Raw genomic sequence first — 14566 nt, 5'->3', positions numbered from 1 at the left:
TAAATATTTATATATACATAAAATTTTAAATTAAATTCAAAAAATACAAGTGGTTTAATGGTTAAAGTGTTCACATTTTATATTAGAGACCAGAGTTCGAGTCTCAATTTATGCGAATTTATAAATGATTGTGCATGTGGGTATGAGTGGGTGAATTTGTGGTCGATGTGGATGGAATATGTCAGTCCCTACGTAGTGGGTATGAGTGGGTGAATTTGTGATTGATGGGGAAGGCCAAAAGTAAGGATAATATAACATGTGTGAGTCCCTACATAGTGAATATGAATGGGTGAATTTGTGGTCGATGTGGATGGCATGTGTGAGTCCCTACGTAAATGCGTATGTAAATTTGTGATTGATGGGCCAAAAGTAAGGATAAGATGGCATGTGTGAGTCCCTACGTAAATGCGTATGTGAATTTATGATTGATGGGAAGACCAAAGGTGAGATGGCATGTGTGAGTCTCAATGATGTTTAAAACTAAAAATTTAAGGTGATATCTACCAAATTTTTACACATTTTATATGAATTTCTCATCAAATTCTCGTTGTACAATTTTCTCTATTTTCTCCTTAGGTTTATGTCTTTCTTCAATCAAGTCTCATTTCTTCTTAGGTATAGTTAACACGAGAATAGGAGGTGGGTGTCGACAACGGAAGAAAGACCAGAGGAAAATATTCGATCTTGATTTGAAGAAAAAACGAGAAGCGAATGAATACGAGGATTCGAAATTAAAAGGAAGTCGATGATTCTCTACCTCCTTTCTGTTTAGGTATATGTAGCACGAGAAGAGGAGGAGGGTGACGTCGACGTGACGGAGAAGGCCGACGATGATGCAACGGAGGAGGGCAACGATGACGTAAGAGAGACATAGAGTAAAATATTCGATCTTGATTTTTAAAAAAAAAATGGGAAGCGAATGAAGACGAAGATTCGAAATCAAGAGGAAGACGAGTATTCTCTGTCTCCGTAGATTTAGAAAAGAAAATAATTATTTTTTTTATTTTTATACATTTTATATGAATTTCTCATCAAATTCGTCTCTCCTTTCTCCTTAGGTCTAGGTCTTTCTTAAATTGACTCTCATTTATTCTTAGGTATAAGTAGCACGAGAAAAGGAGGTGGGCAACGACTACGCGACGAAGGAGGGTGATGACGACGTAAGCGAGACCTAGAGGAAAATATTCGATATTGATTTGAAGAAAAATGGGAAGAAAAAGAATACGATGATTTAAAATTAAGAGGAACCAGATAATTCTGTCTCCAAGGATTTGGATTTTTTTTTATTATTAATTTTTTTTATAACAAAACCTAATAAGATATTTTGTAATAAAACTATAAATAAAATTGTATTTTAATGAATAATATTAATATTTTAATTATTTTATATTCTATATATATCTAATGATGCTTAAGAAATAAAATGTAGGGTGATATTCACGTTCTCACCATATCTCACATCTCATATAGGCTTATTATGTTTTATAACTGTTTCTTTCTCTTGTCATAATTACCTATTAATAATTACTAATTTATCTCTCATACCATAATTATTAATTTACCTTTTCTAATTAAATTTTATTTTATTTTACTAATTTTTCTTTCCTAATTATATATATTATTTTTATTATTAATTTTATATAAACTTATATTTAATACTATATATATATATAATATACATAATAATAATAATAATAATATATATATATATATATATTATATAATAACATTTAAATGATTTATTAAACTTAAAATAAAATTATAAATTTTACTTTTATATTCATTTCTCTCTCATGTTCATAATATATCTTTCCTAATTAATTTCCGTTTTATTACACTAATAATTAATTTATTTTTTATTTTCTTTTTCCTCATTTATATATATATTTCATATTTTTTTAGACATCATTTTTATAATTTTTTAATAAAATAAAAATTATAAATATTTTAATTTATTTAAAAATTAATATTAAACGTTTCTCCCTCCTAAAATCTATATATAATATATTTTATCATTAATTTTATATAAATATTTTTTTTTCTTCCTATTATCTTCTATGCATATTTATTATTTATATAATTAATTAATTAATTTTCTTTTATTCATTATATATTTTATTTATTATTAATTAACAAGGATTAAATATTTATACATACATAAAATTTTAAATCCAATTCAAACAATACAAATGGTTTAATAATTAAAGTGTTCACATATTTATTATTTATATAATTAATTAATTAATTTTCTTTTATTCATTATATATTTTATCTATTATTAATTAACAAAGATTAAATAATTATACATACATAAAATTTTAAATTAAATTCAAAAAACACAAGTGGTCTAATGGTTAAAGTGTTCACATTTTATATTAGAGACCAGAGTTCGAGTCTTAATTTATGCGAATTTATAAATGATTGTGCATGTGGGTATGAGTGGGATATGTCAGTCCCTACGTAGTGGGTATGAGTGGGTGAATTTGTGATTGATGGGGAAGGCCAAAAGTAAGGATAATATAACATGTGTGAGTATGTGAATTTATGATTGATGGGAAGACCAAATGTAAGGATAAGATGACATGTGTGAGTCTCTACGTAAACGGAGATAATATATACAATGATGTTTAAAACTAAAAATTTAAGGTGATATCTACCAAATTTTTACACATTTTATATGAATTTCTCATCAAATTCTCGCTGTACAATTTTCTCTATTTTCTCCTTAGGTCTATGTCTTTCTTCAATCAACTTTCATTTCTTCTTAGGTATAGTTAACACGAGAATATGAGGTGAGTGTCGACAACGGAAGAAAGACCAGAGGAAAATATTCGATCTTGATTTGAAGAAAAAACGGGAAGCGAATGAATACGAGGATTCGAAATTAAAAGGAAGTCGATGATTCTCTACCTCCTTTCTGTTTAGGTATATGTAGCACGAGAAGAGGAGGAGGGTGACGTCGACGTGACGGAGAAGGCCGACGATGATGCAACGGAGGAGGGCAACGATGACGTAAGAGAGACATAGAGTAAAATATTCGATCTTGATTTAAAAAAAAATGGGAAACGAATGAAGACGAAGATTCGAAATCAAGAGGAAGACGGGTATTCTCTGTCTCCGTAGATTTAGAAAAGAAAATAATTATTTTTTATTTTTATACATTTTATATGAATTTCTCATCAAATTCGTCTCTCCTTTCTCCTTAGGTCTAGGTCTTTCTTAAATTGACTCTCATTTCTCCTTAGGTATAAGTAGTACGAGAAGAGGAGGTGGGCAACGACTACGCGACGAAGGAGGGTGATGACGACGTAAGAGAGACCTAGAGGAAAATATTCAATATTGATTTGAAGAAAATGGGAAGAAAAAGAAGACGATGTTTGAAATTAAGAGGAACCGATAATTCTCTGTCTCCAAGGATTTGGATTTTTTTTATTATTAATTTTTTTATAACAAAACCTAATAAGATATTTTTTAATAAAACTATAAATAAAATTGTATTTTAATGAATAATATTAATATTTTAATTATTATATATATATATATAATACAAAAATATAATAAATAGATTATATATATATATATATATAAATAATACAAAATATATTTAACTCTATATTTTGATATGTTTTAAATAATTGATAAATATTTATTAATTTAATTTATAATATTATTGTAAATATATATATTTTTATACAAAATATTATAAAATTGAATTATTTTTTTAATAAAATTAATAATTAATGTTATTGTTTAACTAAAATAAAATTATATATATAATAATATTTAAGTATAAATATATTTATATATATATATATATATATATATATATATATATATATATATATATATATATATATATATATATATATATATATATATATATATATATATATATATATATAGTTTTGAAACAAGAGTTTTATGGGGTTGACATAAAAAAGATGATTCAATATTATTTTTTAATAGATATTTCACATATATTTTAATTAATATTTTGACTTTTAATGTATAATAATTTGTTTTCGAAATTTTTGAGAGAATATAATAGAAGCTGAAACAATTATGTACACAAGAGAAAAAAATACAAACATATTTTCCTCAAATATTATTTTCGCCAATTTAAGATAATGTGATAATTCACGTTATTTTTTTTTTAAATTAAATTAATAGAACGGAAAAAACTAAATATTTAAATAAATGACCATATTTGTATTATTTTAGTTTAGTTTTATTTAAAAAAGTTTCTATAAAAAAAATTATAATAAGTTTGAGATTAGATAATTCATAAAATATTAATAAAATTAGAAATGTGAAAAAATATATACACAATATGAAAACCGTTAATATATTATATAGTGTGATTCAATTATTTTAATATAAAAATTTTAATTTTTTTTATAAATTTGTATGTTTGCATCGCACGAAAATCATGCTAGTTAACTTAAGAATGATTAGACTTTGCTCTTGTCTATGGAATTGCTACCAGCCCTGCACATGACATTTAAGAGTAGGCGAAATTATAAATTGGTTTAATGAATATTGTGCAAACATCTACATGTAAGAAGAGCTCGGTAGAGGTTTAAGTAAATAATTTTTCATAAGTTTCTGAATATATATATTACTAATGTTTGATAATCTTTCTTCAACCTTCTTAAGTTAATTATCTATAAATGTCATGTGATGATCTTCATACCTTCTTCAAAGCCTCCATCTTCTTCCCCTCTTTGAAGAAGGAGAAGGTTTATCCACCACTACTAATAAATCCCTATTTTATTTTATTAACTCATTTTTATTTTTTTAAATACTAATAAAAACTTATTAATTCATAATATTAAAATTATTTTTTATATTTTATATGAATTTATTTATATTCATTTTCTCATAACAAATTTAATTATTTATATTATACAAACATTTATTTAGGAGAACACTTTTATAGGATGATAAATGTACCTATATACACGATATCCATATCCGTACGTACCTGATAGTCGGATCGGGACGGGATGAAAATTATAGAAAGTTATCCAATCCGATTTGGGTCAGGAAGTGTGTCAAATCAAACCTAAAATCGATACCTGGTTTTATTAATATTAAAAAAAAAAATATATATATATATATATATATATATATATATATATATATATATATATATATTTTGCTTTTATTAATGATGTAACTTTTAAATTCTTAATTATCATTTAATATACTTACCCACATTTCACTTAACCAAAATATTTTAGAACTTTATGACTATTCATTTCTTCTTCCATTCTAATAACAACAATGTTGACCACTTCAACAACCTAAGTAGGAATAAGTAACGGGTGGGCATAATTTGAGTTTACCCAATCTCCACCCTAATCCAAACCTAAAATATTAATTTAGGTAAGTTAATTTAGGTTGGGTTTAATTTGAATTAGGTTAAGGTTACCCAAATTATATAAATTTAATTTAATTCTTTATTACTAATCCAATGTAAATTAATCATATTCCAACTTCAAGTCGAACACGTTTTGACATGTTTAACACATTTTTTACACGTTTAACACGTTTTTGGCACATTAACACGTTTTAACATGTTTAAGACGTTTTCACACTCATAACACGTTTTTCACACGTTTAACATATTTTTGGCACGTTTAATATGTTTTTGACATGTTTAACACGTTTTAATACTAATAACATATTTATCACTTTTTTGTCACATCTAACACGTTTTTGACAGATTTAATATGTTTAATACATTTTTGACAATTTTAACATGTTTTTCACATTTTTGGCATGTTTAACATGTTTTTGACATGTTTAACACTTTTAACACGTTTTTGACAAGTTTTACACGGTTTTCATATTTTTGGCACGTTTAACACGTTTTTGACATTTTCACACGTTTAATATATTTTTGATATGTTTAACACATTTAACACGTTTTTCACACATTTAACACGTTTTTCACACACTTAACACGTTTTTCACATGTTTAACATGTTTTTCATTTTTTTTGCATGTTTAACACGTTTTTCACGTTTTTGACATGTTTAACACATTTTTTCATACGTTTACACGTTTTCACACATTTAACACGTTTTCACATTTTGGACACATTTAACACATTTTTTACATGTTGAACACGTTTAACACATTTTTTATTTATTTAACACGTTTTGGTACGTTTAACATGTTTTTCACTTTTTTGGCACGTTTTTTACGTTTTTGGCACTTTTAACACGTTTTTGACATTTAAACATGTTTTTGCACATTTAACATATTTTTGACATGTTTAACATGTTTTTTACACATTAACACATTTTTGACACATTTAACACATTTTTGGCACGTTTAACACGTTTTTGATAATTTAACATGTTTAACACGTTTTTAACGTTTTTGGCACGTTTAACATATTTTCACATTTTTGCATGTTAAACGTGTGAAAAACGTATTAAACGTGTCAAAACGTGCCAAAAATGTGAAAAACGTGGAAAACGTATTAAACATGTCAAAAGTGTGTTAAACGTTTCAAAATGTGTTAAATGTGCTAAAAAAGTGAAAAACGTGTGAAAACGTGTTAAACGTGTCAAAAACGTGAAAAAACATGTTAAACGTGTCAAAACATGTTAAACGTGCCAAAAACATGAAAATGTGTTAAATGTGTCGTAATCGTGAAAAACGTGTCAAACGTGTCAAAACCATGTTAAACGTGTTAAACGTGTTAAACATGCTAAAAACATGAAAACGTGTTCAACGTGTCAAAACGTGTTAAATGTGTCAAAACATAAAAAAATGTGTTAAACGTGTCAAAAACATAAAAAAAACGTGTTAAACGTGTGAAAAATGTATTAAACGTGTCAAAAACATGAGAAACGTATTAAATGTGTCAAAAATGTGTTAAACATGTCAAAATGTGCCAAAAACATAAAAAAAAATGTGTTAAACATGTTACAAATGTGTTAAACGTGTTAAAACCGAGTTAAACGGATAAAAATGTGTTAAATGAGTCAAATACATGTTAAATAAAAAAATAAAAAAATAATTTGGGTTACCCAACCCATATTAGTAAATAATATGGGTTGGGTAATACGAGTTGGGTTTATCCGTTTGCTCACCCCTATGAGTAAGTAATGTTTCTATTTATTTATATAATTAGTTTTAGAGTTATATTTTTTATTTTTCAACATTTTAAATCTTATGAATATTTAATTGGGTGATTGGGGTACCCATTGGGGATCAGGTATCCGACGAATCGGGTATGAGGATACAAATAGATATACACATTGGGTTCGGGGTCAGGATTGAGATTGGGTAGTTAAATGAAAATCAGGTTTGGAGATATGTACTTCACTACACTACTCGACTGGTAGGGTATCCGTTGTCATCCCTACTCTTTTGTGTTACAAAATAAATAGAGTTAAATCGTCAATTTTGGCTCCTAGTCAGTGTAAATTGAGATTTCATATACAATTTGGGGCTTCTTATTTGCCTTAACGATTTCAAACGTAGATAACTTATTATTTACGTAACTTTTATAAATAAATAAATACCAAAAATTTAACTACCGAATTTTAGTGAATTTAGGATTTTAACGACTCATTTTTTAAAATTCGGTAGACAAAGTCTTCGATAGTTAAATTAGTGAGATTGATATTTTATTTATTTATAAATGTCACGTAGATAATAATTTAATGATGTTTGAAATCGTTAAAATAAAATATCATTTTATATAATTAGGAGCCGCAAATTACGAGATTTGAAATAATATGTCGAAAAATTCAATTGGTTCCAAATATGAAACCTGATTTGATGATTCTTCTATTATTATAAATAGTGTAATGGAAATAATTCAAAAAAAAAATTAGTACCCACAAAAATACCAAAGAAGAAGATTCAATTTGTCATGATTTTTGTTTTAATGATAACATAAAATTATAGTTAAGTTGTTAGGGTTTGTTTCCTAGAGAATAAATGGATGATTCAACCTATATTAACATTTTAAAAATATATATATTCATTAGTTAAACTAGCATGTAGCCTATGCATTTGCACGAGTAATGATATAAAAACCGAGAAAAAAAATTACGCTGAAAATGTGATAATATTTTAAAATTTATTTTAATATTTTATATATATATATTAGTTATTTAAAAAGTTGAACTTGTTAGAAATCCTATCTTGAAATAAATTACATAAATATATATAAAATGATGTTACAAATAAATAAAATAAATAAAATATATGAAGAACAATCACCGAATAAATGGTTGATTCGAAGCATGTGCTTAGCACATTTCCCTTAAAATAGTTCAATCGGCTCCCGTGTGTGCTGGAGCTTATTGCAGATGGTTGTCTCCCAAGGTACAACAAATCCCGTAGTGATTCTGCACTGAAATAACTACTCATCGAATTTGACCAGGGTACCTGAACTATCACCGAGTTTCAACAGAAAATATCGAACGAAGAATTCGAAGAATACTCACAAAATAAGAAAGGGCTTTTCGAATTTTAGAGTGAAATTTAATGATGAATTGATGTGAAATGAATAATAAAGGGGTATATATTCTTGAGAATTAAACCTTCAAATAAAACCATACAAACGTTTATTAGCAATAAATATTGCTCATTCAATTTGTTAATTAGTTTAATTAACATCCACGTTTATTAACAATAAATATTGCTCATTCATTTGTTAATTATTTAATTAACATCAGTCTATACTTTAGTTTACAGAAATAAAATGTTAGACATTCAATGCTAGCTAATTGAAAAGTTCATACGTACGTTATCCAATTAATTGACTAATTAAAGTTGAATATATATCATAACATTAAAGTTTAATTTTCTAATTAGTCTTAAATATTAATTAAATAATTAATATTTAGTTATAATTTGGATTAAATTCACCGCTAATTCACATTTTATTTATTCACACTCTTATTTCCATTTATTAATGAAATTAACCTAATTTCAACCGAACTTATATTGTTAAAATATATCACGTTCATCAAATTTAGTGTTGAATTTAAAATATAAAGTTTTATTAGCTTAGTTGGTTAAAAGATTGTACTTGTTTTTGTTATGGTGTAAGTTCGAAACATAACTATAATATTTTTAATTTTATTTTTAATCATTTTAAGTTTATGGGTGGGTCAACCCACAATCCGACCCAAATATTCATTCACTCTCACATATATATTTAAATTAATCACAATTTTCGACCTAGTAATCTGGACACTTTGAAAATTAAATATTATTATATATATAATATAATAATTTATTTTATTTTCGACAAAAATGAAGGGTTTGATGACTTTTGATCCATTCTTAACCGTTTCATTCTTTCAGAAATAAATAAATAAATAATTTCAAATGAAAATAATTTAATCTAAAATGCTAGCATTCATACCTTTTTCATAAGTATACTTATGCTTCTTAATTAAAAGGTGACTATTCAATTTTCAATTAAGCAGCTTAAGGAACATTCTCCCAAAAAGAAAAGGTAGAGAGATCTTGGTTCTTCTGGAACATTTATTAAATGTATGTTAAAATTAATACAATTTAAAAAAAAAATTGTTATAAAATTCAAATTTTAAAATTACCTTATTTGATAAAACCATTATAATTTACTCCTAAGGGAATTAGGCCTAGCCCAATGGTGATTATTTAATTAATTAATATAGCCGTTGAAAATTAACGTATATATATGGCATCTATTAAACTCTTTGTGTCTAGTTCTTCTTGTTCTTCTCAAATCTCTTTCTGCACGTTTGTTTGTTTGTTTGTTCGAATCATACGTTAACAGATCTAACATCATCGATTATTATCTGCTTTGCTTGCATTCTCTCTTCTTGTTTGTTTGTTTCTTTTGCAGGTTTTTTCGAAATGAATTTCAATTCGCGATTCCCTATTCATGATCGGTTTCTTCAACGTAAAAATGAACGAGAAAACGTAAGTTTGTTGACACCCTTGTTCTTTAAATCAGAAACCCAGATGAAATTCGTTTTGATTTACGATCCATTCTGCAGTTGGATAGGTTTATTCCAAATAGAAGGGCTACCAACTACGATTATGCGCGTTCTATGTTGACAGGTAATTATAAAGGTAAGGTAAATCTTCATGCAGATAAAGAAAAAGAAGCATACAGGAAGGTATTGGCGGAGGCATTTAACATGAATACTAGAACTCGTATACTAGCTTTCAAGAACAAGCCTCACATACCCATTGACCCCATTCCCGACCACTTTACTTCTTCTTCTTCTTCTTCTTCTTCAAATCTTAACAATATTTCAAAATCTTTAAAGCCTCGCCGTCTCATTCCTCAGGTATGATGAATGATGATGATGATTATAATGATGGGTGTGTGTGAAGGATGATATTGTTTCTAATTGCTTGCTTGATTTGAATTGAATTGTGTAGACATCTGAAAGAACACTTGATGCTCCGGACATGGTGGATGATTTTTATTTGAATTTACTTGACTGGGGAAGCACCAATGTTCTAGCCGTAGCCCTCGGTTCAACAGTCTATATGTGGGATGCAACAAACGGATCAATATCGGAGCTAGTCACGGTTGATGATGATTGTGGCCCTGTGACCAGCGTCAAGTGGGCTCCTGATGGAAGGCACATAGCTCTGGGGTTGAATGATTCTCATGTCCAGCTTTGGGATTCCGCTTCGAACAGACAGTTAAGGACCTTAAGAGGAGGACACAGCTCTCGAGTTGGTTCTCTAGACTGGAACAATCACATTCTAACCACAGGTTGTATGGATGGAAAGATCTTTAACAATGATGTGAGAGTAAGACAACATGTAGTGGAGGAATTCATAGGGCATAGACAAGAAGTTTGCGGGCTGAAGTGGTCTGCATCCGGGCAGCAATTGGCAAGTGGTGGAAATGATAATCTGATTCACATTTGGGATAGATCCACGGCTTCTTCCAATTCCCCTACCCAATGGCTTCATCGGCTTGAAGACCACAATGCTGCAGTGAAGGCACTTGCTTGGTGCCCTTTTCAGAGCAACTTGTTAGCTTCGGGTGGTGGCTGGGGAGATGGGTGTATAAAACTATGGAATACACAAACTGGGGCTCGATTGAACTCGCATAACACTGGTTCACAAGTGTGTGGCTTAGTTTGGAATAAGAACCAACGTGAGCTGTTGAGTTGTCATGGGTATAGTCAGAATAATTTGAGTTTGTGGAAGTATCCTTCGATGGTGAAGGTTGCTGAATTATATGGGCATACTTCAAGAGTTCTTTTCATGACTCAAGTAAGTTTTTTCATTGATGGCTGCTATTACAAATGATTGATTGATTGATTGATTGACGGGTTCTTTTGATGATATTTGACAGAGCCCGGATGGAAATACAGTGGCGACTGCAGCTGGAGATGAAACTTTGAGAATTTGGAAGGCATTTGGGACACCTTCTTCTTCTGATGCTGAAGTTGCAAAGAAATCAAAGGCTAACAATGAACCTTTTGCAAGATGGAACCGAATTCGATGATGATTTGTGATTCTTGGTACATATTGTTATTGTTTTGTATTCTTGTTTAGATAGAATAGATAACACAATACACAATTTTGTATATAATATGGTATTTTGGGATATAATAATAATCTTCTAGATTATTTGTAAGTTGTGTTTTCTAGATTATTGGTAAGTTATAACACTTGGAATATATATATATATATATATATATATATATATATATATATATATATATATATATATATATATATATATATATATATGATAATAATTTTTTTGTTTTGTTTTTTCTATTTTATTTTCTGAATTGTGTAAGTTTTCTCATATAAATTAGGGTTTACGAAAACAAAAAAAAAAACTATAATATATTGAGTTAGAGTATAGTTTGAAAATTGACATAATTGATTTTAAAAGAAGTGAAATTAATAAAAAAAAAAAGTTTAAGGTAACAAGAAATATAGTCATTCTAGTCCATTTTTATTTGAAATACCTAATTTAGTTGGATTTGGGTTTAGGAATAAAAAAATATTAGTTTATTTAAAAACATTTTTTTTCTAATATATTTTAATTATACATATATATATATATATATATATATATATTATATATAATTAATATCTTTTTTACCTATCTTCAAAACTCATGCTTATTTGATGGATTATAATAATTTTTTTACAATTTTGTTTGTATGAATAAGGTTATTTGAATTTAATTAATTAAATTATTATAAATTGGCCATATTTGAAAACCTACTTCAAACTAGGTTTAAGTAAGTTTTGTATTACTTAAAATGTATTATTTTTAAATATAGATATTGATTTAGATTAAATAATATTTTATAATTTTTTAATTATATATATATATATATATATATATATATATATTAATAAATTTAATAATAGTTTCAAGTATTTTTTATTTAAAATTTAAATTTTATAAAATAAAAAAATTATATCAATCTAATAAAATAAAATATTTTAATATTTTATTCTTATAATTAAATATAATAATTTCATAAATATAAAACTTTAGAAGACAAATCGAGTATCTTATACAAGTTCAGAAGTTAATTTGTATATTTGAACCACTGAAACCCTAATAATCTTCCTGTCATCGTTTATAAACCTGCCTCTATAATCTGCCGTCAGGCTTTTCTCGCTCTCCTAAACCCTAATCGCTAAGTCTGTAATCCCGATTCTTCCACAAGCAACAATGGCGGAAAGAGGCGGCGAGAGAGGCGGAGAGCGAGGAGGTTTTGGCCGTGGATTTGGTCGCGGTGGAAGAGGCGGTGACCGTGGAAGAGGTAGACGTCGTGGACCTCGTCGTGATGAGGAAGAGAAATGGGTTCCCGTCACTAAGCTTGGACGATTGGTAAAAGAAGGAAAAATCAGAAGCCTTGAACAGATCTATCTTCATTCTCTTCCTATCAAGGAACATCAGATCATCGATACTTTGGTTGGTCCTTCTCTTAAGGATGAAGTTATGAAAATCATGCCAGTGCAGAAGCAAACCCGAGCTGGTCAGAGAACTCGGTTCAAGGCATTTGTTGTTGTTGGAGACACCAACGGTCATGTGGGTCTTGGTGTAAAGTGTAGCAAAGAAGTGGCAACTGCAATTCGTGGTGCTATAATCCTTGCGAAGTTATCTGTCATTCCTGTTAGAAGGGGTTATTGGGGTAATAAGATTGGGAAACCTCATACTGTACCATGTAAGGTTACTGGTAAATGTGGTTCCGTCACTGTACGAATGGTTCCGGCTCCTCGTGGTGCGGGTATTGTTGCTGCTAGGGTTCCAAAGAAGGTGCTGCAGTTTGCTGGTATTGAAGATGTTTTCACTTCCTCACGTGGATCTACCAAGACCCTTGGAAATTTCGTGAAGGTTTAATCTTTAACCTAGTCTTTTTTTTCAATATTCTTAGCATACATGAAGTTGATGCCTTTCCATATTTGTATGATGAGTCTTATGTACTTGGATTAGATATAGGAATTCATTGAAATTGTTTAGAGTTAAATTGGTTATAAGTTAGAATTCATACAACTCAAAATAACCCAAAACATTAAGGCATTTGTAGGATTGGACTAGTTATATATTGAATACATCTTTGTGGGTTAGATGTGAGAATTCATGCAAATTATGTAGATTTTGATATGTTATGTATTGTTAAAGGTATAAGCTAGTACTATCTCACATTCATGGTCCCTACTTCAATTTAGATATGCGAAGGAGAATGAAATACAAATTTTCATTTTAGCCAAAACAAAATGTTGTAAATCATGCTTCAATAGATATGCGTAGAAGAGTTGCAAGTGGATTGGGCTAAGTGGTTTATAACATTGAGGTATCAAATAGATATGCTTTGAAGTCTCTACTTCAATTTAGGGCGTTTTTAGTGAGAATTGAACATGAGACATTTGGTTTCTTAAGAGAAGACTCTTTCTACTTGAGCTACCCATCTAGTGTGTTAAAGCTATAAGTAAGTCTTAGAAGAATGAAATACAAATTTTCATTTTAGCCAAAACAATATGTTGTAAATTATCCTTCAATAGATATGCTTAGAAGAGTTACAAGACGCTTGTGCGGAATGAAATAGATATGTAGATTTAGCCCAATTATATTGATTAATCTTATTTTTGTGCTTTTTGGTCATGTTTGAGATGTGGATTATTTGAGAAATCCACTATTGCAATCAACAATTCAAACAAGACTAGGATTAGAAAGTTGAATATATTTTGGATAAATTGTTTTTTTTGTGTGTGCAGGCTACATTTGATTGTCTGCTTAAGACTTATGGCTTCCTGACCCCTGAATTCTGGAAGGAAACACGATTCTCGAGATCTCCGTTTCAAGAACACACCGATCTGTTGTCAAAGCCAACAGGGAAACTCATCACGCTTGTGGATGAATCTTCAGAAAGGGTTGATGCTTGATCTATATCCATCTATGGATTATTAAAAGTTTCTTTATCATATCTGGTACCTCTTTTTGGATAATAAGGTTATGGTTTTTATTTCCATTTATTTAGTCTTGAAAACTTGTTGAATCATATTGCTTTTAAATACATGTCACTGAAATTTTGAATTA

The 14566-nt window shown here is 28.4% G+C and overlaps 2 protein-coding genes across 2 annotated transcripts; both read left to right on the top strand.

Moving 5' to 3' along the window:
- The first annotated feature begins 428 nt into the window (after positions 1-428).
- LOC124934680 (cell division cycle 20.2, cofactor of APC complex-like) lies at positions 429-11503 on the top strand. The gene is made up of 8 exons (XM_047475200.1): positions 429-443; positions 773-859; positions 2926-3012; positions 8340-8355; positions 9869-9945; positions 10023-10319; positions 10414-11265; positions 11348-11503. Exons 1-8 carry the CDS (start codon positions 429-431, stop codon positions 11498-11500), a joined length of 1584 nt encoding a protein of 527 aa, XP_047331156.1. The 3' UTR covers positions 11501-11503.
- A 1114-nt stretch (positions 11504-12617) lies between these two features.
- On the top strand, positions 12618-14566 carry LOC124933532 (40S ribosomal protein S2-4-like). The gene is made up of 2 exons (XM_047473947.1): positions 12618-13363; positions 14245-14566. Exons 1-2 carry the CDS (start codon positions 12698-12700, stop codon positions 14410-14412), a joined length of 834 nt encoding a protein of 277 aa, XP_047329903.1. The 5' UTR covers positions 12618-12697; the 3' UTR covers positions 14413-14566.

This window comes from Impatiens glandulifera, chromosome 4 (assembly GCF_907164915.1).
Source record: "Impatiens glandulifera chromosome 4, dImpGla2.1, whole genome shotgun sequence".
Classification (NCBI taxonomy): domain Eukaryota; kingdom Viridiplantae; phylum Streptophyta; class Magnoliopsida; order Ericales; family Balsaminaceae; genus Impatiens; species Impatiens glandulifera.
The sequence above is the reverse complement of the archived record's forward strand: the minus strand, read 5'-3'. Positions and strand labels throughout refer to the sequence as shown.

What these genes read in the sequence shown, in the direction of transcription:
- LOC124933532 (XM_047473947.1), top strand. Translation starts at nt 12,698, where the DNA reads ATGGCGGAAAGAGGCGGCGAGAGAGGCGGAGAGCGAGGAGGTTTTGGC. An exon ending in CCCTTGGAAATTTCGTGAAG is followed by an intron (nt 13,364 to 14,244) that starts GTTTAATCTTTA and finishes TTGTGTGTGCAG; the next exon opens with GCTACATTTGATTGTCTGCT.
- LOC124934680 (XM_047475200.1), top strand. An exon ending in CTCGCCGTCTCATTCCTCAG is followed by an intron (nt 10,320 to 10,413) that starts GTATGATGAATG and finishes TGAATTGTGTAG; the next exon opens with ACATCTGAAAGAACACTTGA. An exon ending in GAGTTCTTTTCATGACTCAA is followed by an intron (nt 11,266 to 11,347) that starts GTAAGTTTTTTC and finishes GATATTTGACAG; the next exon opens with AGCCCGGATGGAAATACAGT.